Below are 26,393 nucleotides of genomic sequence, written 5' to 3' on the forward strand. Positions count from 1 at the left end.
TACTGGCTACTCATGCCAGAGTAGCCTCTGCCCCACTTGCACACTGACTGAGGAGTATCTGCAACATTTGCACAATCGACATTGTCCCAGATTATACTTTGACATACTTGGCAAATAAAGATGATTCTGATTCGGATTCTGATTTGATGTTATAGAACACAAGACAAGACTGACTGTTTCAGAAAAACAGGCTTAATGAGCCATCCATCCATTTTCCGTACCGCTTATCCTCACTCGGGTCGCGGGCGTGCTGGAGCCTATCCTAGCTGACGTTGGGCGAGAGACGGGGTACACCCTGAACTGGTCGCCGGCCAATTGCAGGGCACGTAAAAACGGACAACCGTTGGCAAGAGTAAACCATTTGAACTCGTGGAGTGCAGTGAAGAGTGCAGCCGCAGCACAGACGCAGGCGGCAACTTCAGCGGGGTCCAGAATCAGCAGTTCGTGAACATCTCCAGAAGAGCGCAAATTGCTTCGAGGACAACAACGTCCAAATTCTGGATTTTAAAAGAGGTGGAAAAGAAGCCATCGGCGTCAAACTCGCGATGTCGTATCTGAAGAGAAGAGAAGGTTTGAGGCATGCCAATAACATCGCCTCCTGACATCTCTCCCCGGAGATCGGGTTGCCCCGGTGAGCTGCTGCGCCACAAGACGAGTGAATACCAAACCCACCGAGGCATAAATAGACAGACTCCATACCACAAATTTAGAACTGAAGAAGCCTTTTGGATTAAAGGGGAAACGCCTTCAACAAACAAAAGCAGTCCAGTTGCATCGATACAACCTTTGCGGAATACCAAGACCTGTTTCACGGAGACTCTACACAGACTTTAAAATCAAAATACAATTTGAGCCCTCGCGCCCCTCTCCTTCCAGTTGGGGGTCATCTCCATTACAGTTAAGTTGTGGCGCAACAACGGAGGCATGCAACTCTAAATTCAAAGTTGCCTGTTAAACGTAACCCCCGCAAAAAAAAAAAAACGATAGCGGGGGTGCGATGTCAACTTCACCACCACAGAGAGCGCACAAGGCCATCAGTGCAGGGAGTCAACGATGTCTGGAGTCTGGACCCAGAGAATACAGTAACTCCTGAAATGTTCCGGGCCCCTTTTCCTGGTTTATTTATAACAAGCGTGTAATTTACGAGCACGTGAAGGTCCCGACTGGCGCGGACCCTCATCCTTCAGTCTGACGCATGATTTATGGGATCAAGGCTGATGTGTGGCACGCTATCTTCTAACTTCCTGATTTGATCAGCCCTCCGGAGGACCGCCGAACAGGCGCAATAAATCCCGCAAGCTGTCGCGGGAGCGCCCGACATTCCTCATCTGTGTCAAACACACTTGATGCCATTTTCGCTTCTTTGGCTCCCATTTCTGCGAGCTGAATTCTTCCCCTTGCCTGATGAAAAGACGACGTTAATGATGGAAGACGACGTTAAGTCCGGCCGCTTGAAAGTCGACTGAAATATCGACTTGAGTACACCAGCCAAGTATTTGTACTTTGTTACTTTGCACCGCCGGTGACGACCGACACACGCGGCGCGTGTTTGTCAGTGTGTGTGCGTGTTTGCCTGCGGTGAGACAGCGTCACGGTCAACAAAACAAGAACAACGGAGTCATTGGTTTCGTTTGACCGATGGCTTCCTGTGCAAGATGGATGTTTGGCCCCAACAGCTGCGCACCATCGCAATATGTGTATACGTGCTCCTTTGTGAAGTAGGGTTTCAAAGAGTTTTCCAATGCGGCTTTCAGGGTAGGGTTAGAGTTTCCGAGTAGGGTTTTAAGCCAGGGTTTAGGGTTTTGAACAAAGGTTAAGGTTGTTAATCGGCGTTTGAAGCCAGGTTAGGGGTCTCAAAACAGAGTTAGGGTTTGAAAGTAGGGTTTCAAGCCAGGGGGTTCGAGTTTTAAACAAAGGTTAGCATTTGGAACTAAGAGTTTAAAGCCTGCGCTAGGGCTTCAAAATAGGGTTTGAAACCTGAGTTGGGGTTTTAAAGTACCGTTCCGAGCCCATGTTGGGCTTTTAAACAAAGGTTAGGGTTTGAAATTAAGGTATCAAATTGGGGTACAGGTTTCCAAGTCTTGTTTAGGATTTTGAACATTAGTTTGAAGGGTTTCAAGCGAGGGTAAGGATTTGAAAACCCTCAAACGCTAGCAATCACCATCAGTTTGTGGTTTTTGGACTCTGTTGCTCTCAAAATCTCTTTTCGGTGATTATGGATATTGCACACGATATCGTATTACATATTGCGCACGATATCGTATTACATATTGCGCACGATATCGTATTACATATTGCGCACGATATCGTATTACATATTGCGCACGATATCGTATTACATATTGCACACGATATCGTATTATATATTGCACACGATATCGTATTACATATTACACACGATATCGTATTACATATTGCGCACGATATCGTATTACATATTGCGCACGATATCGTATTACATATTGCACACGATATCGTATTACATATTGCACACGATATCGTATTATATATTGCACACGATATCGTATTACATATTGCACACGAGCACACGATATCGTATTACATATTGCACACGATATCGTATTACATATTGCGCACGATATCGTATTACATATTGCGCACGATATCGTATTACATATTGCGCACGATATCGTATTACATATTGCACACGATATCGTATTATATATTGCACACGATATCGTATTACATATTACACACGATATCGTATTACATATTGCGCACGATATCGTATTACATATTGCGCACGATATCGTATTACATATTGCACACGATATCGTATTACATATTGCACACGATATCGTATTATATATTGCACACGATATCGTATTACATATTGCACACGATATCGTATTACATATATATATGCACACGATATCGTATTACATATTGCACACGATATCGTATTACATATTGCACAAGATATCGTATTACATATTGCACACGAGCACACGATATCGTATTACATATTGCACACGATATCGTATTACATATTGCACACGATATCGTATTACACGATATCGTATTAGACTGCGGGAGAACACACGATTACTACATTACAGTACATTTCATACATACACTACAGGATGCAGTATTAATTACAATGTTACCATGGCGACCAAGTTTTAGGTCACAACCTGTCGATTCACCCCGTCGGGTGCGGGTCGGTCTACCCGTCGCCCAACAGGCGCTGGCGCGGTGGCCGTCGTGCCCGCGGTCGGCTGTAAACAGGCGGCGGCGTGGGAGAAAAGTGAGTTTTCCACTGCAAACGTGCAATTAAAAGCGCGCACAGATGCGGTGTTGCGAGGGATGCGGAAGGTCTGCTCGAAGCGGACGGGCAAGATCGTCACGGTCGGCTCGGAAAGTCCCCGAGGAGAAAAATCACATGCCGCGTGACTCTATGCAATACCAGACTACATTATACTCGCACTTTTTGTGGGAAGACATTTTACAATATGTTGGCGTGCGTCTGGGGGGATATTAGATTTATTTTGTTGGTTTCCGCTCGCGTCCCAAACAAGCGAACACAGACGACATTGCTCACAACGACTCGGCGTGACCAAGGTCGGGGGCCGACCGCGTCTTCCGTCACCGCGGCCGCGATCCTCCGTGACGCAAACGCGGCCGTGTACCGTAACCAGAACACGGCAAATCCCCGTCCCGCCGCACGATTTATTGACAAACGCGCCATCTTCTCACGCGGCCTCAATGCGGCGCGCCCCCGCGGCTCGGGCTGCTGGGAACTGGCGGAGATCAGAGGGGCACCTTAGCGTGACACGGCGCAAAGGCCTCAATTAGTCGCGCCCGGAATAGAAGACAGATTAACAACAAGACGTAAAAATCTTTTAATCGGCGTCTCGCTAACATGCCATTACGCCAACTCGTCAAAAAGGCGTGAGGACAAACATCAAACGCCGCTTGTGAAAGCGGAGGGTGAACATCCAGCCGCGGTTACCCAAGCGGCTTGCTGCCACGGCAACGGGAAACCGCGTCAGGGCCACGTAATTACCACCTGAAAAGTTCATTGCTACATCACATTATGATGCACGTTTAGTACATTATTCCACGATGTGTTCATGTTTTATTTATTATTTCGAGCTATGATACTTTTACGTTAAAATACAAACGTAGCACGCTATTTCCAGATATGACGTAGCCACGCTAGCTATAATGTGAAATCACATTATTGCGAGATGATTATGTCAAATTGTCGCGGGATTTCAAAATAGGGCATTTTTTGCGTTATTCAAATTCAAAATATCGTGTTTTCATGCGAAGGTCATCACCCGAAAAGTTTGTTGTCACATTATTTCAAGTTGTTTTCATGTTGAAATGGGAAATTCTCACATTGTTTTAAGATATCATGTTTTCACACTATTATGTGAAATTATCGCAATATTTCAAGACGTTTTCCAGCTATAATGTGAATTCGTCCGGAATATTTTAAAATGTTTTCACGTCGTGGGAATTTAGCACGTTATTTCAAGATACGATGTTTCCACGTTAGAATTTAAACATGAAAAGACGTGAATTTATCACATTATTTCAAGACATATTTTTCGGAAATTAGCATTTGATTTCGAGATGTTTATTTACCTCACGCGAATCTGTCCCCTTCAAGATATATTTTCGCCAAGCTACTTCCGCTTGAGTGACTACCGCTGAGCTGAACCGAAGACCAAGACAAAAACTCATTCTTTGGGGTTGCGCGACCAGACAATCCCCAAAAATGTCCTAAAAAAAAAAAAAAAAGAGACAAAAGAGAACTAGAATGGGCTAACTCCTTTTTTTTTTTGGTGTCATTTTGAAGTTAAGTGCAGAAATCAATAAGAAAATGCATATATTTCAGATGAGTATTGGTTGAAATCCTCCTTTATTGCACTCAGCACTTTTTTTTGTTCGGATTCATCTGTGCAACATGACAATGTCACGTGTGCTTTATCCATCAGTCCGTTTTCAACACGCCTCATCCCTGGTCGCCAGTCGGTCGCAGATGTGTACTTTTGTAACGAGGGGGGGGGGGGGGGAAACTTCATCAAAACATTAAGTCATTACGTAAGTTCCGGCCGGCGTTCCGGCCTCCTCCCAAGCGATTTTGCTCGCGGAACAACTTTTGTTTTGTGAAACTTTTGTTTCCTCGTGGCCAGCTCCCACCCGGAAGTGCTGTACATGTGACGTCACGGTCAAAAGGTCAACAGTGGACCCCCCCCACATAAATCCTCAATCCCCATCTGCGGATTTTCCGTACCGGTTTCTTGTCGCTTATTCACAAATTTTGGGGGTTAAAAAAATAATAATTATTGGAAAAACATTTTTTTCAATGAAATGTACATGGATTGTCCCCGATCCCTATCCATGCGAACAGCGGGGGTCTGCTGTACACACAACAGCCTGATGCAAAGGAACTTAGCATTGTAAGCCTTTTTTTTTTTTTGGGGGGGGGGGCATTAAATGCTTAACAGAGGTTGGTCCACGATCCAGTAGATAAATGTCGTTCTGCAGAGCAACAAGCAACAAGCACCAAAGATAAATAACAATAATAACAAGCATCATCTGTTTACATGTTGTACCAAACATAAGCAGCTACAAGAAAAACACTACTTTGCACACGTACAGTACTGTGAAAAAGTCCATGGGTTTTCGCAGGACACTGAGAAAAACATGCCGCGTTGAACGCATCATCGTTAAGACAGCACGGCATTTCGGTGAGGATGTGGCGGAAGGTGCTGATGCGGGAATTTACGTTCACGGGTTTGGCGCAGTAACTTTTCCACTTCTAAATAGTAGTCGCAGGAAGCTGTAAAAAAAAAACAACAAAAAAAAAAAAAAAACACGCCACCGTGAACGCATCGTTAGTAGGACATTTGGGTGAAGATCTGGATTAAGGTGCTGGTACAGGAATTTACGGTCATTGTTTCAAGTCAAGATAGGTGCTTTTGCACGCTACGAAAACACTTTAACACATCATTTTTGGGGGGCGTGGCGACGTGTTCTCCCGCGCGTCTATCCGTCCGTCTCTCCGTGGACGTTCTCCATGTGCACTTTGAGGTAGTCGTTGCGCGTGAACTTCTTGTGGCACAGCTGGCACTCGGCCATGGGCCGGTTGGGGTTGTGCGTCAGCTTGTGGCGACTCAGCATCTTCTTCAGGCTGAAGGAAAGGTCGCACACCTGTGCGACAACCACCAAAAACATTCCGTCAACTTGGTTTTGATGTCCCTCGTTTTATTTTGGTAGATTTATGTATTTTGTATTGAATATTCCACCAATGAATCGAATATCAGGTCAAAATTATTCTTTTTCAGATCTTCGCAAATGCCTAATTTGGAAAAGTGTGTGCGGGGGGGGGTTGGCGCTGCGATCTCGTCAGCGTGTTTACTGGAGATCGGGCCGCGGCGAGATCGCTATCACACATCTGGACTTGCTCCAGAGCATCTTTTGGCACGCGCACGCACACACACACACACACACGCACAAATGCACACACACGTTGACGTGCGGTGTTTGGTGGAATGCTAACATGCTAGCAATCGGTACGCTAACCTATGTGGGCCCATCATGTTTTTCTGGGAAGATGCGGTGCTTAAAGGAGGCCATTTGGGTGGAAATTTCTAAAAAAAATAACAAATACATTCTGGAAATAAAAGAAATTCCTAACTCAATAGGTGCATGACCTCTTCTACTGCTCTTCTCGACAATAATGTTCAATTGGCGCTATTTAAGAAGACTTTTCGGGCTAGTGACGCCGTTTGTTTTTTTTTTTTTTTTTTTTTATGTGTCAGCACATACGAGTTTATTGGTGGAGATTTTTAACAGAAACCGGTCAGCCAATTGGAAAATGGCTTCCCCGCAAGTAGCAGACGAGACGAAAGGGTCGATGAGACATGTTGAGAGCTAATGAAGTTAGATTGTTTTGCTGTCATTTGCTGTCATTTTTTTTGCGGCAGATTTTCTACAATTCTTGGCGCGTTGTCCTCAGGTTGACCTTTTGGCCTTTTGACAGGGTCATCTTGGGGAAATCTGGTCACGTGGCTAATTCTAGTGATTGGGGCTAGGGTAGGTTAGGGTGAGGCTTCGGTGAGGTTTAAGGTTAGGTTAGGGTCTAACCCTCCTAACCCCCGAACGCAGTTTACTCATTCCTTACTGCCTAATCTGAACGGAGGGATTTTTAGTGGACATTTTAGGGAAGCATCTCAGTCCGCAAGTTGGAGAGTCCGATCCGGCTGGACTTTTTGGGGAACTGTTGTTACGTCGCTACTTGAGGTGCGCGACGTGACGACGCAAAAATCCGCAACCGCAATCCATCTCGAGGTTTGACAAATCACACGTCGCACGTCGTTTGCGCACTCACGTCGCACTGGAAAGGCTTCTCCCCCGTGTGCGTCCTCATGTGCTCGTCCAGGCCTCGTTTCTGGCTGAAGGCCTTGTTGCACTCGCTGCATTTGTACGGCTTCTCCTGCAACACGCGCACCCGCGCACACACACACACACACACACACACACACGCAACATTATACAACGCTACTCCACTGACCACGGCAACGTAGTAGTTCCGTTTCATTTCTATTGCGCAAGGCGGCCGCTATCATGGCTCATGGTCAAGGGACAATCACCTTACTGTACAAGCTCCAGATACTAGTGAAAAAGTGAAAAATAAATGGCGCAATTCGGGTACTGTGATGAGAGAGCCACCGTCGCCGAGGCACTTTCAGCCGTTTCTCTCGCTTTATTTCCTTGATATCCATCTTAAGGTCCATGTACTAGTATACTCTTTTTCCTCACTAGTAAGACAATTCAGTAGAACAACAGTGTCTTACTTGTAGCTTTCCCCCCCCCCCACTGTTGTCTTCCACTACTGTAGGACATACTTGCGTGCTTGTCGGCCAACTTTGGAAAACTAGTAGGACAACTACGTTACTAGTGATGCAAAACCATGCACTAGTTGAAAGTTGTGTGCTACTCGTACTACTACTGAAGCTCCAGATGTTACCTAATATAACTTTATAATGCCACTAGTACTACTCAAAGCATGCATTTGTCAACTAGTGCACAGTTTTGCCTCACTAGTAACATGTAGTTGTCCAACTAGGGAGGAGACAGAGCGTACTAGTCCACAGACCTTAAGCTGGATAGCAAGGAAATCGGGGAGAAAAAAATTATTTGATATCGTTCATATCCAGTTTAAGATTGTACTAGTCGGCCCAAAGTGGCGCTAGTAGTGGACAAAATGTTACTAGTAAGACAAAGTCATTCTACTAATGCGTTTAAGCATTTATTCGATATCTTACATATCCAGTTTAAGGTTGTACTAGGAGGCTAAAAGTGGCACTAGTCGTGGAAAAAACAGTACTAGTAAGACAAAGTCATTCTACTACTGTGCCCTAGTTGTTCTACTATTCGGCTGAATTGTCTTACTGGTGAGGACAAAGAGGATACTAGTACATGGATCTTAAACTGTCATATTAGTAGACCAAAAGTGGCACTAGTGGTGGAAAAAAAAAACTTAACTAGCCGATAAATACTTGGACCGCTCTATGGAAGTCATTTGAACGCGTATCAGGGCGCCTGTACCAAGATGGCTCCTTCGCCTCCGTCGGGGCGCGGCCCCGATCTGCTTCCGCGGGTGCGATAGCAAAAGATTTTTGGAGCTGCGTTGTCACGGCAACGGGGCTGAATGCAGGAAGTTGAGGGCCTGGGAAAAAGCGCTATCATGTGGGCGGGGTTCGGCTGACACAGGATACAAAAGGCGGTGTGTGTGTGTGTGTGTGTGTGTGTGTGTGTGTGTGTGTGTGTGTGTGTGTGTGTGTGTGTGCGCGCGCGTGCACAGGAACGTGAGCATCTAATTCAGGGGTGTCCACACTTTTTCTTCCAAGGGCCTCACACAGACAAATTGAGGGATTTAAAGGCCACTTTGACATTGTTCACCTTTTAACTTATTTAACCCGCTAAATTCAAAGACTTGAGTTTTTTTTGCAAACGTACGAAACCTCTTTATGAAACAAACGTGTTATTATTATTAAATGTTGTGTGGTTGGTGGAAAACCAAACAAGAAGTGAGAGACGAGAACAAAGTTGAGTGAATTCCCGGACGGCAGGCCGCAAATGGTCTACGGGGCCGTAGTTTGGACACACTGGTCACAAGGAATTTCTTTTGCCCATAAATGGAAGAAGGTGAAAGTTGAAGGGTCAGGAAAAACATGAACGCAGGGGCTTTTAGCATACCCACAATGCACCAGCGCTTTTAGCGTGACCCCGCTAACACGCAACATCTGTACCTGCTGACCTTCACTCTGCGCCAGCTGTTGGGCCAGGCCACCTTTGACCCCACGGAAAAGGCAAAGCTGGAGTCTTTGTTTGTTTTCAGGGACTAAAAGCTCACTTCCTGGCGCGGCGTCCTCGTTTGTAAAGCGGCGTGCAAACAGGAAGCGGCGACTTCGAGCCTGCGGGGTGTCAAGTAGACCTTTTCGTAATGTTTGTAAACAGTCGGCGCCGGGGAACTTCCGGGCGGCAGGAAAGCGAGTGACTCGCGCTGACCTGAACTGAAAACATGAGGAAAATGATACGATAAATCGAAATGGATCCAGACCATAAATCGAAACTTTTGTTGTTATTGCATCAAGCGTGCGGTGGCGCAAGCGTCCTTTCACGGCAGCGCGTGCTCGTCTTCAGTTGAGGTTGACGCAGGTCACTGTTGACGTCGAAACAAAAACATTTGAGCTGCTCGATTGCCCCCACCCACCCCCTACATCCCCACCCCCACCCGCGACCCGCCGAGGCACCCTTGACTATAAACGTCTACTTGTCGCGACGATGCGCCGCCAAAGCCTCGCGGCCAGTTCAAAAACAACATTATTAAAAAGCTCCTCGTAAGCGTCCAATGTGTTTCATTCCGCCCGGCCGCCGATGCGGTTTTGCGCCCAACGCGCACGACGAGGCATCCCGTCTGAGTCATGCGTGCGAACGTTAATAGCTGGACGAGCTTGCCAAATACAGCGAACCCCCGTTTATCACAGTGGGATACGAGAAAATCCACGAGAACGAAGCAATGGGGAGGATTCGTGGGGCGTAGGGCCCGACCCCTACCAGCAAAAATAAATACGAATAATAAATAATAATAAAAGAAAAGAAATGTGGGAGGAAAAAATTGGAACAGTAATAGTTGCATCCGCAGATGCCCGACCGTGAGAATGTGGGGGTTCACTGAATAGTCCAAAAATTCCTACACACTTTGTAAACAGTTTTAAACTTATTAAAACACTTTTAAAAAAAAAACACAATGTACATGTATTTGAACAGAAAACAATTCTAATGTATAGAAAATACTGAACACGTTGTAGTGTCTGTGAGTTCGATACATGCATGTGCCTTTAAGAGGCGTGGCCAGGTGGGGTGTCGTCTGCGCGTGAGTCTCTGAGCGAGAGCTGTGGCCGACAGCAGCTTCTGGGTGAGTGTGCTTATGACTTGTACGGTGACTGTGGCTCTCCTTTCCCACATGCGAGGGCATTACAGTTGACATGCAACACTAGACGGCGCCGGCGAACTTCCGGCTGATTTCAGTTAAAAACTTGATTTCTTGACATTCTATTTTATTATGTTGAACTATTTGTTTATATACAGTACAACACTGTACAGTGCTATATTTTGTTCTAAAATAGTTTTTTTGTGGTGGTCTGGAACGGATTAATGGCGTTTGCATGCAGTTCAATGGGGAAAGTTGATTTGATTTGAAATACGGGTGATTTGAGTTAGGAGCACGATCATGGAACAAATGAAACACTACACCCGTGACCCTTGCATGCTCACGGTTTGGCCCCCGCAGATTCACCTATTCGTGGATTTACTTTTTCCATCCCCCCCCCCCACATTTGAATCAAATAGCAGCATACAGTATTGCACTGTTTAAAAACATACTCTAATAATAAAGAAGCATCATAAATTTTGTATGGGTCTACTCATAGTAGACTTGCCCACCAAACTTGACATAGCTAAGCCCCAAACCAGCTTTGGGGACTGAAAAGTTTTACGAATTCCGGGCCTGGGGGGGGGGCGGGGCGCTAAATGAAATTTTTACATTTGAAATCCATATCCCAAGCATGGGAATGAAATCACGGCGGAATTTTCCTTCCTGCTCCTCGGTGACTGGAATTTACACTCGCGCGCTCGTAGGAAAAGTTCACAGTCGCCTTGTTGAGTGGACTGTTGACAAAAAGGGTAAACACCAGCTACTTTTAAGCGTGTCAACGCATCGCTCGATGCAGAGACTGTGCGTCTGGCTACTTTCCCAAGCTTCTATATATATATACATATATATCTATATATATGTATATATAGGGATGTTTTTGTCACTGAGGACGTGCCTCAATATGGATAAAAGCTCAACACGTACAGTATAAGCGCGCAACCTCTGTTTTTTTCACTTCCCACGTGTATTTATGAACAGGAAACCGCTATAAACAGGGTTCGCTAGATTTGGAATAGCGGTCGATGTCGGAGCTCTGTTGCGATTGGCTGGTCTGTGTTTCAGGGGAGTGGCTTAATGAACGTCAATCAGTGATTCTCCACGTTTTGTACGGTACGTCTCCCTCTCGTGCATCTCATCTTTAAGAAGGGTTTGCTTTTACTTGTTCGAAATTATTATGCAAATGATATTTTTCCTCAGATGTTCTTAAATAGTCACTGCAAATTTTCGAGTGATCAACCGTGAATGTAATTCAAATGTTTTGAACAAACCTATTATATTATAAACCTTTTTTTTTTTTTTTTTTTTTTTAAATGCGCTGTTCCAAATGATTACACACAACAAAACTTCAAGATATGTAATAGGTTGTGAAGAAGTGAAAATCGTCCGTTGTTGATTTTGCAGCGTATTTACCGAAACCAAAAGCTATATCAATCAAAACCACGTTACATGTTAACATTGAGCCGTTATTTGATAGCAGCTTGGGAATTCTTGCACCCATCAAACTTGTGATTTTGCAAACTTGTGAGTTTTATGCCGGTAGCAGCCAATGACGCGGAGGTATTCCTTATTGAAACTGGCTAGTGTGTTTGAATGTTGGTCGATACAGTGGTAGATGGAGAGCAAAGTACTTTTTTTCAGGTGGGACTTGGTGTCAAGTTTTGCTGAACTTCTCTCCGTGGATTTCAGCCATCGTGAATGAATTGCTCACGTAGTTAAAGTCGACAATTTGGCCGACCGTCGCGTGCTTAATCCTACCGACGCGGCGGTAATGAGACGATCCAGATGTCCGACGTTGCATTGAAGTTGCGGAAAGACGACGATCCCAGCTGGCCAAAGGAGGGAAGAAGGGGCGTAAAACTTACTCGAGTGTGCGTGCGGATGTGCATCTTCAGGCCGTCGTTCTTGCTGAAGGCTTTGTCGCAGTAGGGGCACTGGTAGGGACGCTCACCTGAGGGACCAGAAAAGTCATTGAATTTACCGTAACACGGCAACATGTCCGTTTCTTTGGTCGGTCTGTGTCTTTGTCGGGCCGGCAACATCAAACAATTCTCTTAAATAAGGACATGGATGCGGACTACCTTGCTTCTCATTGTCGTCAATGTTCCTCCATGGTCCTGATGGGCCCTGGGTTTTTTTGTTTTGTTTGTTTTTTTCCTGCCTATTAAGACTCCAAAATTTCAAAATCTCAACCACAGTTGATTTGAAATCTCTTTCACGTGGCGTCGTCATCCACGGAGGTGGAAAGAAAGTCACAAGCTTATTTTGACAAAATAAGGAGCATAAAGTACAGATATCCATTTTGAAATGTAGGGAGTCAAAGTTCAGTTGTCAGAAAATTAAATAGTCAAGTAGAGCTTCGTGAAAAACCTTGTAAAAACCGGAACTTGGTTGCTTTCCACCAAGTGCACGGCAAAAACTCAAACTCTTGCCAAGAACATTGGTGTTATTTCTAGTCAAAACTCATTCAATTAAGACTCGTCACTTGTTTTTAGATAAGTCTCACTTGTTTCAAGCTATGTTTTATTTGAAATAAGTTAAAAAAAATAAATAAACGCCAGTTGTTGGGTATGCAGTTGTGCATAAGAGTGAGCCTTCACACTTCTGAACAGGTAAAAGTGCCACAAAATTTGCCACTTTTAACAGGTCGCAAAGTCGACCCCAATTGTGCCGCTCGGTGGAAAACAAGGAGAAGCAAACAAGTTGCGTAACGTCCAGAAAGGCCGGTAGAAGAGAAGACGTCTTTAATCAGGTCATCCAAGAACAGCTGCTTCGGACGTGCGTCTTGCTTTATCGCCGTGTGCTCTCCAAAGCCGTCTTCACCCGGCTAGCGAGCGGCGGAGCACGAGCGTTTGCCTCCGGATCGACACGTACTCTCCGCTGCCCGGCGAGCGTTTGTGTTGGCCGGCGGGGAAAAAGTCCTGGCTCGCCGTCCCTGCGCTTCGGGGAGCACTTCACAGGCGGGCCAAGTCGGAGTGAAAAGCGACTCCGGCCCAAAAAATACAAAATAACCCCCCCCCCCCCGACTGATCCCCATCTGAGCGCACCCCCAGATGACGACAAAGGGGAAGTGACAGGCTGTCAGTCAAAGGCCGCACGGACACATGGATCTATTTTAGCGTACGCTTGATCCGCTTGCACCACACTTGATTGCTGATCTTTTTAAAAAAATAAAAAAAAAAGAAGCATGAGGTCACTATTTACGAGCCATGAAAACTTTTTGCCAGGATCCACTCAGAACTATCCTGGATTCCCATTTTATTGCACCGTGAAGATTGTACGCGGCGAATACGAGTCAACCATATGTGACACTAATGTATCAGAAATTCAATAAATGTCCGCACGATGTATTTTCAAGCGTACTTTCAAATCAGGGAACGCTCGTGTATGACGCCCGATTACCGCCGGTCGAGTTGAGATCAGTACAGCGTTTGAGTAGCGATAAAGATTACGGGGGGGGAATCTTGGCTTGTCACGTCAATTATGCCAACACGTTGGAAGTCGGGCAAGTTTAGGCACATGACACTGCAACGGAGTATGTACACTGGATATGAAACAGGTCGGAGCGCAAATCGCAAAAATCTGCGGATAATTGATGCCCGTTATAATTCCGTTGCAAAATATTAATGTTCTTTTTTTTTAAACTCCCAAAAATTCTTTATTAAGTGACGATAACCCGCCAATAAGTGTTTTAGAGGTTGCCCACATCCCCACCTCAAAAAATAAAAAAATAAAAAAAATTGGAAAATAATGTGAAGAAAAATGTACGGATAGGTAAACGCTATGCGCAGACAATATGCTGCAATAGGTAGTATAAAATGTCGCATAGTTTGAGGTGTGACAAAAGCAAAAAATATAAGTGTCGCATGTGTGGGAGGGGTAAAAGAATTTTTTAAAATGGAAAAAAAATAACTAATAATGTTTACCTCCTGTCTATAATGTGGCTTTTCATCAGGTCGCTGTGGAATGTATCCCCCACGATAGACGGGGGGGGCTTCACTGCATACATCTCAATCTCCTCCCAAAAAACAAATCATCATCATCGTCATCACCATCATCTCCCGTCGGCGGCTAATTGCTGCAAAGGCAAGCAAGCACTTTAGTTGCGGTTAATTAGCCGCGTTTGCTCGGGGATGCGCCTCGCACGCAAACGCGCTCATAAAGCCGCAGGCGTCACGGGGAAAACTATTGATAATGGCCTCTTCTCTTTTACGCGACGCCTTGAAGATGATGCCAAATTTTCATATTATATTTCATATTTCATTAAAGTCCAATTATGAAGTCGTGACGGTGGCACAAGTGTGTTGACCTTGAATTACTGGAACATACAGTAGCCACACTAAAGAACATATTTTTATGCCATAACGCTTTACTCATATAACGGGTGGGGGGCATTCAATTACTCAACTGCAGAGGGGGGGGGGGGGGGGGGGGTGTCTATTTGTGTATAATACTGTAAATCCCATTTTCAAACATTCTCCAAAGCTTGCGTTTTCACTCAAAGCCCGCAAGAGGTCGCAGGTCAGAAAACTCCCTGCGAGAGGTCCCCAGAGGAGAAGGGCAGTGACACAACGCCGTAAAACGCGGAACCTCACGTTAGCGTGCAAACATGAGCTTACGATGACGCACCGCAGCATGTCCCGCTTTCAGGCTCTTAAGCCCTTTTTTAGTTTTGTTGACAAACAGGAAAATGTGAAGTCCAGATGTGTTTTGAGAGTGAGTCAACCCGATGCCTTGTGTAGCGTGTGAGCGTGTGTGGTATCGGGTCGAGTCCTGGCGAAGGCATTAGCGCGCTAATAGCGGCGCAGCGCGGTGTGCCAGCGTACATACGCTGTGGCGTGCCAGCGTCCACACGCTGTGGCTTTGGATGGCGGCCCGCGCAGGAGCTAGCGATTGTCCGCTAATGCGCGGCGCAGACGGACACGCCCGGCCGGCGCGCTAAATTGTACTTGCTAGCGAGCTAAATGCTAAACACGAACACGCAGCTTTAATTCATCTTAAAAAGTGGCGCATCCTTGCCAATTTGCCAGACGAGTAGGCGCAGCGAGGTTGCGCCCTTGGAGATGCGCTTGGCAGAGTGACATTTTGGTGTCGAAGTTTTGGCGCATGTAGCTGTTCGGGGCAAATGCAGGCGGAGGGACGCGACGAACAATCGTCGGCCGGGACGTAGATGCATGTGTCAGTCGCCAGCTGTTTTCACCAGATGGTTCTGTATTTCGTAAACGTACTTTCGATGCTCCAGTCACGCATGGATCGCTGAGTCCTCTTCCGCATATGGAAGACGTCAGCAGGCGAGACCCTTGCGCTTCTTTTAAAGGGAATCAAAGAAGCCGCTTCGATTGGACGAGATTGAAGTCGACTGTGACGTCTAGCCCGCCTCCGTGCAGATATTTTTATATGAGACAAGGCTTTGGCCTGAGCACAAAAACAGAGAATAAGTGAATTTTTCAGCAAATAACGCCCCAAAAAAATGGTGAATTTGCAAATGCAGGAACCACCAAAAGGCTACCAAAAATGTTTGATTTCTCCCAGTGAATAGCGAGGGTTCCCTGGTAATCGCTTTTTCCTTTGGCTCAGGTCGGTGGGCTTTTTGTGGGGGAGGGTCGGTAGTCGACAACTGCACCAAGGAGCTGCGGCCGCTCTGTGTTAGCGCGTCGCTACTCACCAGCGAGTTTGAGTGAACGTAACGGGAAACCTGCACTTATTCTCCAGATTGAGCCAGATTGCTCGGGGATTACGAGAAGGCGGCGGCGGCGGCTTTACGAGCGCTACGGCGCTAACTGATTTAGCATGTGCTGAAACGGAACACCGTCTCTTTGACCCCCGGGCGTCTGCGGGCATCAAGCCCCGCGCCACCCTGAACCTCTCCCGCCGTGGCCCTCACACCCTTCATCTGCTAATCGGTCCGTTTGTCAAAGATGGCAGAAGTCCTCACTCTCTACTTAAGTACAAGTGCAGATACTTGTATATATTAAAAAAAAAAAAAAAGTATACAAATATTAACTGTAACTAAAACTTGACTACTGCGCTCGCATAGGTTAGTGATTCGCAGAAATTCGTGCCAGCCTGTTTTGACAAAGTAAGGAGTAGAATTTACAGATATTTATTTTCAAATGTATGAAATAGCAGTTGGAAATATAAATAGTACAAATGCACTTAAGTAGTCAAATGAGGCATTTGTATTTCTGCCTCGCCGTTAAGATGTTCTGGGTTCAAATCTCGTATGGAAACTGAACTGTACTGTTTCCTAACAATTTGAAACAGTTCCCACGTGTCTTCATAAAATGTCACCGACACGCTTTCGTCAAGTAGGCCAAGGATCAGGATTTATGTCACACTTCCCACCCTCTCCAGTAACGGAGTATTCGTACTTTGTTACTTCCCACCGCCGTCCGCGGATCTGTTGAGCAGATGGTCAGCTTTTGTCGTGCTCTGTTGTTACGGAGAATGCTTTCGGCGCTTCGGGGTCTGAAAGACATTAGCGCTGTCTGTCACGATTAATCCCCCCGGCTTCCACCATTTGAGCCACGGTCCTCTGAGTCCACTGTCCCCCTCGCACGCCAACAGGGGGCTGCCCGGGTAATACGATATCCTGGATACGAGATTGCGTTTGATGCGCCCCGAGGAATGCCAGACAACTTTTTCAACTTGACCTCAGCGCTACAACAAGCGGCTCCGCTTCCGCAAACTCTTCTCGCACCCTGGCACGTGTGGCATGTCCGTATCGGACATTTGAGACATCCGCATTCGACCGCTTGTTCGCGGGGACAGCTGGAGGCGATCCGCGGTTGATTTTTGGCGAGAGAAGCGGGGTCCGGCCCGGACGAGACAGACAACCGATCATAATCGCGTTTACCGCTGTGGCCGGTTCGTCTTCAATGAATTTTGGCGAACAAATGAACAGATTTTTTTTTTTTTTCTCCAGGTAAGGCGATTGACAACAGATTTTCTCATTTGCTAATTACTTATTATTTGTTGCAGGGTGTTCCAGTCGTTTGAGAAAAGTAGATTGACCAAAAGTAGTGCGGACTTTGTGAACGAAAAGGTGAAAGGTCCCGTCCCCAAATGCAAATACAAAATGAGAACACTCGCAAGGAGCTGCTGTAGGCCACAACGTACAGCCATTCGCTCACACGCAGACACTTACTTACGTCACTTACTAGACCACGCCCCTTAAAGGCACACATCAAACACATAAATACTACAGTATGTATCGTAATTACGCTTTATAAATTAGGTATATTTCTTTACATTGTCTTTTATTATGTTTTGTAAAATACAGTGTTATTTTTATCTATTAAAACAAGTTCTAAAACATTTTTTTTGGGGGGGGTGACTGCAACAGATTGATGACATTTCAATTTATTTCATTGGAGAAGATTGACGAAGATTGATTTGATAATAGAATAAATTGAGTCAAGGTACAACAGTATAAAGTACACAAACAAACACCAACGACAAACCAGCACGAACAAAAACAAACTCGCAAACTTTGCCGAGACTCAGAACTTTTCGACAGCGAGGCATACGTGCTAGTCACATTTTCGACACGCTTCCCAGCGCTGTAACCGTGACAACAATGGTGACAAAACAATCCATGTTCCCGATTAAACTGTCTTTCCGTTCTTTTTTTCGAGTCCGGTCTGCGCACAATTAACGTAACAAATGACAGCGAGATGGAGACCATTACGTGAAGAAGTGACTTCAGAAACCAGGACCAAAAAAAACCCCCCCCCCCCCCAAAAAAAAAAAAGTGTATATCAGCTTGTTTGTTGGAAGTGGTCTCCTTTGTGAAGGGAACATTTGCACTGGCTGGCCCTGTGATGCGCTGCCAGCGCCAGCGCGACACACGGCAGACATTTGTAGGTCATTAGACACAATGACAAGCTTGTTTGTGTAATTACAGCGATGCTGTATAATCTTAAGTGGCAGCACTTTCTTTTTTTTTTTTTTTTTTTTTTTTGTGTGTGAAATCTGGAACGGCCTGTTGAGCTTGATTTGGAAACTGGCTATTATGCCGTGATTATACAGCAGTTGACAACGGTGCAACGGTTTGAATAGTGATGACCCAGTTGATAATTTGGGTTTGTTGATGTCATTAAGATTTGGATGGATTACTCTTAGTATCAAAACTTGAGTGGGCCATGGACTAATTACTGGGTCAAATAAACCACTGTGTTGCATTGAATCCGAGGACTGTGACTCTGGATCGACTGGCCTGCATCGACGTGTCTACTTTACCAACTGAATGCGGCGCTTACATTATGTTCCCGGCAGCTATGGCGATCCTGTTTAAGGCCACCGTGGACAAAAACGGGGACGGACGTGAGATAAGGCGGTGCAAGGTGATGGGCAAACGTGATAGCCTGCGATTGCCGTGGTCGCCTGGCCAGATTTGTGAAACTGTCACAAAAAGTTGCACGCGACAAAACGTGACGTGGAGGCGGTACGGGAAGCCGCATCTCACACTCGACTCCTACAACTCTTCTGAAGCTCAGCCATGTGCTTCATTTTCCTGCAATGGCCGCCGTGGCATACGATTCAATGACACATTCAATTAATCGAAAACAATCTCGATGATACCGACGATGATGACGGCACTTCAGTTGTGTCATCATAATCTTATCAATATCAATATCAAAAGATTAGATTTGGCAAAATGGCATAATCGGAGAGAATCCACAATTTTCTAGAATCGCTGCCAGATTACTCAAGCAAGATAAAAAAAAAAAATCCCCAGATTTTATTGCAGCCATAAAACTTTAAATCTTTCTCCTGCAAAATGACATAAATGGAGTTAGCCCACTATAGTTCGCAGTGGCAAAATGAAGTCATTCACTGGCAGCCATTTTCAAAGTCGGTGTTCTCGTATTGCCAGCCGTTTGACAGCATTTTGACTGATCCACAGAATTTTGTGTTCCGTGACAGTATTAGCACCCAAACAAACAAGAGAAAGAGGAGAATGTTCTTTCAGCAAAAAAGTTGGTTTCTAGTTTTTTGGTTTTTGTTTTGTGTGTGTAAAAAGAAACACATCAAGCAGAACAAGGACTTTGACATCAATATTTGTTGCTATTTATTTACAGATATACAATTATGAAACGTGTGACCATCGCTCGAGGTGGATGTCAGTGGCTTTTTTTTTTTTTTTTTTACATTACGTTCGCCATTCACTCCATGAACTGGGTCATCTTTTTTTATGATTGCGACACATACTCTGTTTATATGTGTCGTTTTCATATTATTTGATTAATAACGGGAAAGACATGGCCCACTAAATTTCCTTTTGAAAATCAATTCATTTTACTGATATGACTATTGGAAATATTAGCCATCAAAAGGTCATATTTGTTTGTTGGCATTTCTCTCCCTCATAATCGGATCTTGGACGTTCAACTCAAAAACTGTGCTAATCTCAAATCCAAAGCGATGCAACGGCGCCTTCTATAGGGATCTGTGAGTCATTGCGGTGGTTTACAAACCTGCATTTCACAGACAAAGTGGGCGTGACCCTCTTCCATGACTAATTTTGTTGGTTGGATTCCAGTTGACGAATAGAAACGTCAATGGCAGTGAATGAGTTAAAGACTGAGAACATCAAAGGGGCCTTTGCATTTTTTTTTTTTTTTTTTTTGTATGCGGCCCTTGAAACAAAACTTTGGACACCCCAAGTGTAGATTGTAGCTGCTCCAAAGTCGACTTGAGCTTTTTTCATGAATATACGCAGCCACTTTTGGGGAGTTTTGGGCAGCATGAAAGCCCGATTTGTTCAAACGCGGTTCGCGGGGTTTACACTGCAAACTGTGCCTGAACGAGACTTTTCCAATGATGTCAGAGTGACATTTGAGTTACGGCTTCAATATTCTCCACCGTCCCGCTTTTGGTCGTTGGCCATGTTCTCTGTAGCACACACACACACACACACACACACACTGGGAAAATCCACCCTCACCGCGTTTTGATGTAGCGACGGAGCCATTTCTGCACCAGTGCGAGGGCCAAGAGAATAAATTAGAAAAAGGATAGAAACATCCATCAGGACTACCGAGTTCCACAAGGTCGCGGACGTGCTCCGTCCAGCGTTTTCTGACAGCTGGCATTTTATGGCTTGTTGGTGATCTCATAGCGGGGCAGCTCGGCCAGGCCGCGCCGGCCGCTGCGGGACGACGGCTAATTTGTTTGACTTCAGCGGGATCAAACAGCATTAAAGGGAAACTAAATCCAAGCTAAATATACAGCCACAAAGCAGAGATTTACGGCTACGCATTTTTCTTGTATTCCGTTTCTCGGCTTGACACGCTCCTGTCATCAGTGGCGGGAAGTAACAAAGTACAAATACTGTGTTACTGTACTTAACCCTTGTATGCTGTTCCGAGTCAAGTTTGACCTGCGTCAGCTAAAATGATTTGTGTGTGCGTTAAAGTCTTATTTACTGGTTAATTGGCCCCCGCTTCACGCACGCAGACAAACTCACTGGTCCATGTTTATGTATGAAACGCTCATTGGCAAGAGCGCACCCATTCTTGGCTCTCTGCTCACCATGCATACCACCACCCGCACTTTCCGTTCCAGCGCTTTTATTAACCGCTTTGTTCCCACAAAGTCCGCGATTTTCTGCCCCAAACAACTGGAACGCTCTGAAATGGAAAAGTAAAACTCGGCTCAATCATCGTGCACCTGCTCGCCCGTTTACAACATGTATTATGCAACTTTGTAACCTTATCGCGCCGTACAGTTTGTTGCCTATGTGCTTGTATTTGCTTTTATTTTGCTTCGTAGAACGCTGCTGCCTGTTTCCAGGTCAGCATTACAAATGACAATCTGTTCTCAATTTACTTCACCTGGCGAAAGAAAGGGTTAAATGAACAAATGGTGAATGTACCCCTACTCCATCAGTGGCGTGTCCATTTTTTTTTTTTTTTTTTTTTTATGGGACAGTGGTAACGGTGTTTAAGGAGGAGCTTGTCACAGTCCCGAGAACTGTCTGCGTCACCACCACATTTTTGTAGAAAGTGTCGTGGGGTAATGAAAATATCTGCAGTTAAATGTATACGTTTATCATTTCAGAGTACTTTTGTTTTTTTTTTGTTTTTTTTTTTACTTTTCCTTAGCCTCCTATAAGTGCAGGAGTTGAATGCGTAATTCTACTTCTCACACAAGTATCTGTAGTTGTACTTAAGTACAGAGAGCGCCACCTGTGCCTGCCAATGTTTGAAGGTTATTGCGATGAGGGAGACGAAAGCTCCCGGGAATCCTTTCCCAAGTCCGGAGCGGAGAAATAATCAACGGCGACCCGTTCCTGTGCGGCAGGAAGACAAACAAGATGAAGCTTTCGCTGCCCGCTTATGAGGTCTTTGGCTCAGCCGGAGGCCGTCTTTGGCACATTACTGACGGCCGGGGCCGCAGCGGCGGATTGCCGGCGCCCCGCGGCGAGTCGAACAATTTGTGAATATAATAAAAATAGGATTTCTTTTGAAAGGTTTCCAAAAGAAGTCACCGTGGACACTGAGATGTTTGCAAACGGGCGGAAAAACAATCACCGTTGGTTGACTTGAAATCTTCATTGTCGATCAGTGATTCTCAACTGGTGTTATTTTTGCTTCATTTTATTTGTGGAGTATTTGTATATTTTTATAATAATGAGGACAAACATGCCCCGTGTCAATTTGATCCAGCAACATCTTTGAGATTTCTAACGTAACAGGTGGCTTCAAGTTCTTTCTTACGACATTAGCGATGCATGCTTTCAATTTGCCCGGGTCAATTTGACCCGTGAACATTGTTGTTCCTGAACATCACAGGAGAGTTCATTGTTCTTTTAACTACATTAACGGCATATGTTTAAACATTCCCGGGTCAATTTGACGTCTCGTGCCTGAAAAAACCAACGTGATAGCAGGGTTCAAGTTCTGTCTTACTATTGTACATTAACTGTGTTGTTTTAACATGCCCGGGTCAAATTGACCCAGGGACATTAATGCCATTCCTAAAAAAAAAAAAAAAAAAAAAATGTTACAAGAGGGTTAAAGTTTTATCATACTATCTAACTTTATTTTGGTTTAAATATGCCTGGGTCAATTTGACCCGTAAACATTGCTGTTCCCAAACATAACAGGAGAGCTCTAGCGTTCTTAATACATTAAATATGCATGTTTAAAACATGTCCAGGTCCATTTGACTTAGTAAAATTATTGCTGTGTTGAAAAACAAATGAAATAAGAGGGATAAGGTTCTTTCTTACTACATTAAATGTGCATGCTTTAAATATGCTCGGGTAGCATGCTTGCTGTTCTTCGGGGGGCGGGTTAAAGTTCTTTCTTACTACATTAATTGTATGCTTGAACTATGCCGAGAGTCAATTTGACCCCGGATCCGTCGATACGAACTTAACCGTAGGGTTAATGTTGTTTCTTACGATATCAACCGAGTTGTTTTCACGCTGTCCGCAGTTCCGACACAACGGTCATACACGCCCAGAGTCTTCCTTTTTCTGTCTGAGAACAACGTGACCTTGTCGGGATCGCCGCTCCGGGAAACGACTCGCGCCTTTCACCGACGCGTCGCACACAAAAACACACACAACAAACACGAGCCCACAAAAATCTCCACCTATAGAACGAGGGGACAGATTTACAGCCGCTCAGGGTCACGGGTCGTCCGGCTGGATGCTTTCTTGGAGTGCTCTTTTCTCCCTTTACGCCTTTCTTTCTTTGAGGTGTCCCCTCGGCTCCCACCCCTCCCCCAGCATTCCTCGCTTTTGTTTATTCTACATAAATACAATCAGAGCGGGCCACACGGCTTTACATTCGCTCCTGCCTCACACACACACACACACGCATACAAAGGAAGCTGTTGACAAAGATGGAGACCACACTGAGCGTAGCAACACCTGAAGGCAACCAATGAAACGGAAGATCCGGCAATGATTTTTTTTTTTTCCACACCTAAGGCGGGATACTGCCACAACAACATCCCATTAGATCATTTCTACTGAGAAAGTCTGGAACTTTTCAGTTTGTCCGGACTGTCATAGTTCCAAGGTCAAGCTCCTGGTGTGCTGTGTCAGGTGTTAAACTCCACACCTCTGGGCACTGGACTGTTTCACACGGAGATTCCGGGCTATCTCAGAGAAGGTGTGTACTTTCACACAGCAAACACAGCATCCAGCAATCAGAGCAGCTCAGAAAGGATGAAGTGGGGAGGGATCCACTTCGACAAATAGCAGAATCTTAAACCGAACTTTGAGTTGCACGGGCAGCCAGTGGAGACAACCGGAGACATTTGAGGGAGGGCTGGCTGACTCCAAAGTAAAGCGCATTTCAGTAACCCAGCCAAGACTCGATGAAGGCATGGATTACTGTTTCAAAGTGCTTCTGGGTATGAAAATGCTTCTCCTTTGGCAGCTGCCTGAGGTGGAGACAGTTGCTCCAATCAGATATGTTCAGCGTCGTAGACCTCGCTCCCCAACAGGTCCCGAGACTAGCCCACTGGCGGGGTCTTCTTTTGGCCCTGATACATTACCCCAGAACTACCTTTTCTACAATACAGTAGCTCTCTTAGTACAAACATTCAAAGGTCTTCCAAAAGTTGCCGGTGTGAAGGTTTCAGGAGTTTTTCCCACCCCTGTACATGGTGGATTTCGCTTACGCTGAAGAATGGCTCTTCTTTCTTTCCCACAGATCTCTCCAGAAGAGATCGGAGCCAGAACACAAGATTTACGTATATGCCGGTGCTTTTTTTACACACAGACCACACATATTTGTGAAATTTCTCATGACATTTCAGGATTAACCTAAAACCTTCTAACCTTTACAGGTGAACCTGATTTGAGCTCCTGTCAACTTTTGAATACATGTCCAACTGTTGAATGGTTCAGTACTTTTGCATAACTGCAAAATTCACAACAACTGTTTGATCCATTGATGCAAGGACATCCACTTTTATACCTTTCTGTGACTCTCTCGCTTCCAATCTCAGTTTAACGTATGAAGTACTTGTCCGACAGTTACAATTGCTTTCCACACAACAGAAATTCCACACGCTTGTCCTGGTATTCCGGTACATTTCTACGCGGGTGTCCTCACGCTTTTGTTATGGCTCCGATGCTACCTCAGAACAAATTACGTTTTTTTGGTTTGTCTTTTGTTTTACAGGCGGGGTAAAAGGGGCTTTTGCTATGCTCAAGTCATAAAGTTAATTGGTGGGTAGGTATAGGTAAGGTCAACAGCGGAAGCTTTGTGGCGAATGTTTGCGTTTACCATACCGAAAGGAAGAACAGAGCGCTGAAGCTATTGGATGCGTGAAATCCAGTTTTAAGACTGTTTCGTGTGGGGAAAGTCATGTTACAATAGACCTTTTTTTTAATGTTCATAAACAATAAATGTCAGGATACTTTGGCATAACGTGAGTGACTACCGCTGACCTGAACTGAAACCATGCCAAAAACTTGTTGTTTGGGCTTGCGCCACCAAATCGACCCAGCATCAATCCACCACGCAACTTGAAACTCGAAAAGTGAACACTGCGGACAATAGAGATGGGGGAGAGAGTTTGGAAGCCAACAATGTGTGTGTGTGTGTGTGTGTGTGTGTGTGTGCGCGTGTCGTCGTGCCAGGTCTCGGTAGCAGTCAGTTGGTAAGGGAGACGCGCAGGAATGCGTAGCCTTCCAGTTTAAGGCCGTTTAATGAACATCCGAGCGCTCCATTTTGTCTGGTGTGTGCGGCGCATTTCGAGATAATGTTTGCGGGGAGCATAAAAAATGTACCAAATGGTAAAAGTATCAAACCAGTGAATGTGTTTTCATTCGCGGTTGCTTTTTTTAAATAGATTTTCAGGCCTAGAAATGGGCTGATTTAAGCAAGAAATACTATAATTATTTTTGGGGTGCAGACATGCTATTAATACACCTGGGAACTGTTTAAATGGTGAATTTCAAAAAAATATATATATTATCTGTAAAGCTATGTCCTGTTGTTAGCGCATGAAACGCCGAAGTTATGATACTAGCGACTAGCTTGAGCGCTTAGTCAGCAAGGCTAATGAGGCTAGCATGAGACGACTGACCTGTGTGACTGCGGATGTGGACCCTCAGCGTGCCGTTGCTGGCGAATTTTTGTCCGCAGTACGGGCAGATCTTCTCCTTCTCACCCGTGTGCGTCTGAAACAAGACACAGTGGTAAACATGACCCTCTCCCAGCTTTTTTGGGAACGTGTTGCAGCGCAGCCATAACATTCGAAGTTCCTGATTATTTGCTATCAAGTTGATCAGTTTGGACATTAAATATCTTGTCTTTGTAGTGTATTCGTTTAAAAATAGGTTGAACATGATTTGCAAAGCATGGTATTCTGTTTTTATTTATGTTTAACACAACGTCGCAACTTCATTGGAATTGGGGTTGTATAATTTTATGCAACAAAGTGCTGTTTTTCTTAATTAAAAGCAGAGCTGGAGTTGATTGTCATTTCAGTAAATTTTTTTTTTTTGATATACAGTGGACCCCCGCTATTCGTGGTGGATGGGGACCAGACCTGACCGCAAATAGTCAAAATTTTCCGATTACTGGCGCTCATTTAATGGTAATCCATTAAAAAAAAAAATCTGAAAAAAAGTGTATATAAGTGCCAAAATACAGCCAACAAGTGACTTTCACAACCCCCCCCCAAAAAAAAAATGCCAAATAAAGGGTGAATTATGGCTTAAACTCACAAGTCAAGGAAGATAAAAAGTTAAAAAAAAAAAAAAAATGGGGGGGTTCTAAAATGGATTAATGTCAATTCAGTGCATTTCAATGGGGGAAAATGATTTGATATGCAGTACAAGTAAGTTAAGTTCCGGAGTGAATTGAACTCAAGGTATCATTGTAGAGGAAATATTGCGCTGACACAAGGTCGTAACCTTTAGGCACTGAAGGCCAGGGTGCAC

At 44.9% G+C, this 26,393-nt stretch overlaps 2 protein-coding genes across 9 annotated transcripts in view; both read right to left on the reverse strand.

The window, feature by feature from the left end:
• Positions 1-522: 522 nt before the first annotated feature.
• On the reverse strand, positions 523-4,043 carry LOC133480881 (uncharacterized). The gene is given in 6 exon segments (XM_061779571.1): positions 523-2,539; positions 2,542-2,883; positions 2,886-2,963; positions 2,966-3,048; positions 3,579-3,761; positions 3,925-4,043. Coding segments are annotated over 6 exon segments (1,131 nt in total). The 3' UTR covers positions 523-2,213.
• An 829-nt stretch (positions 4,044-4,872) lies between these two features.
• prdm5 (PR domain containing 5) overlaps positions 4,873-26,393 on the reverse strand; it is a 40,196-nt gene continuing 18,675 nt past the window's right edge. For 5 of the 8 annotated variants that reach the window (XM_061779383.1, XM_061779382.1, XM_061779381.1 and 2 more), the window contains 5 exons: positions 25,535-25,628; positions 12,340-12,425; positions 9,299-9,554; positions 7,367-7,471; positions 4,873-6,186 (listed from right to left, as the gene is read on the reverse strand). In XM_061779383.1, the coding sequence (XP_061635367.1) occupies positions 5,975-6,186; positions 7,367-7,471; positions 9,299-9,554; positions 12,340-12,425; positions 25,535-25,628 (753 nt within the window). In that variant the 3' untranslated portion in view covers positions 4,873-5,974. Of the gene's footprint in view, positions 6,187-7,366; positions 7,472-9,290; positions 9,555-12,339; positions 12,426-25,534; positions 25,629-26,393 lie in introns of all 8 variants that reach the window. The other 3 variants (XM_061779385.1, XM_061779384.1, XM_061779380.1) reach the window with 2 other exon arrangements.

This window comes from Phyllopteryx taeniolatus, chromosome 7 (assembly GCF_024500385.1).
Source record: "Phyllopteryx taeniolatus isolate TA_2022b chromosome 7, UOR_Ptae_1.2, whole genome shotgun sequence".
Classification (NCBI taxonomy): Eukaryota; Metazoa; Chordata; class Actinopteri; order Syngnathiformes; family Syngnathidae; genus Phyllopteryx; species Phyllopteryx taeniolatus.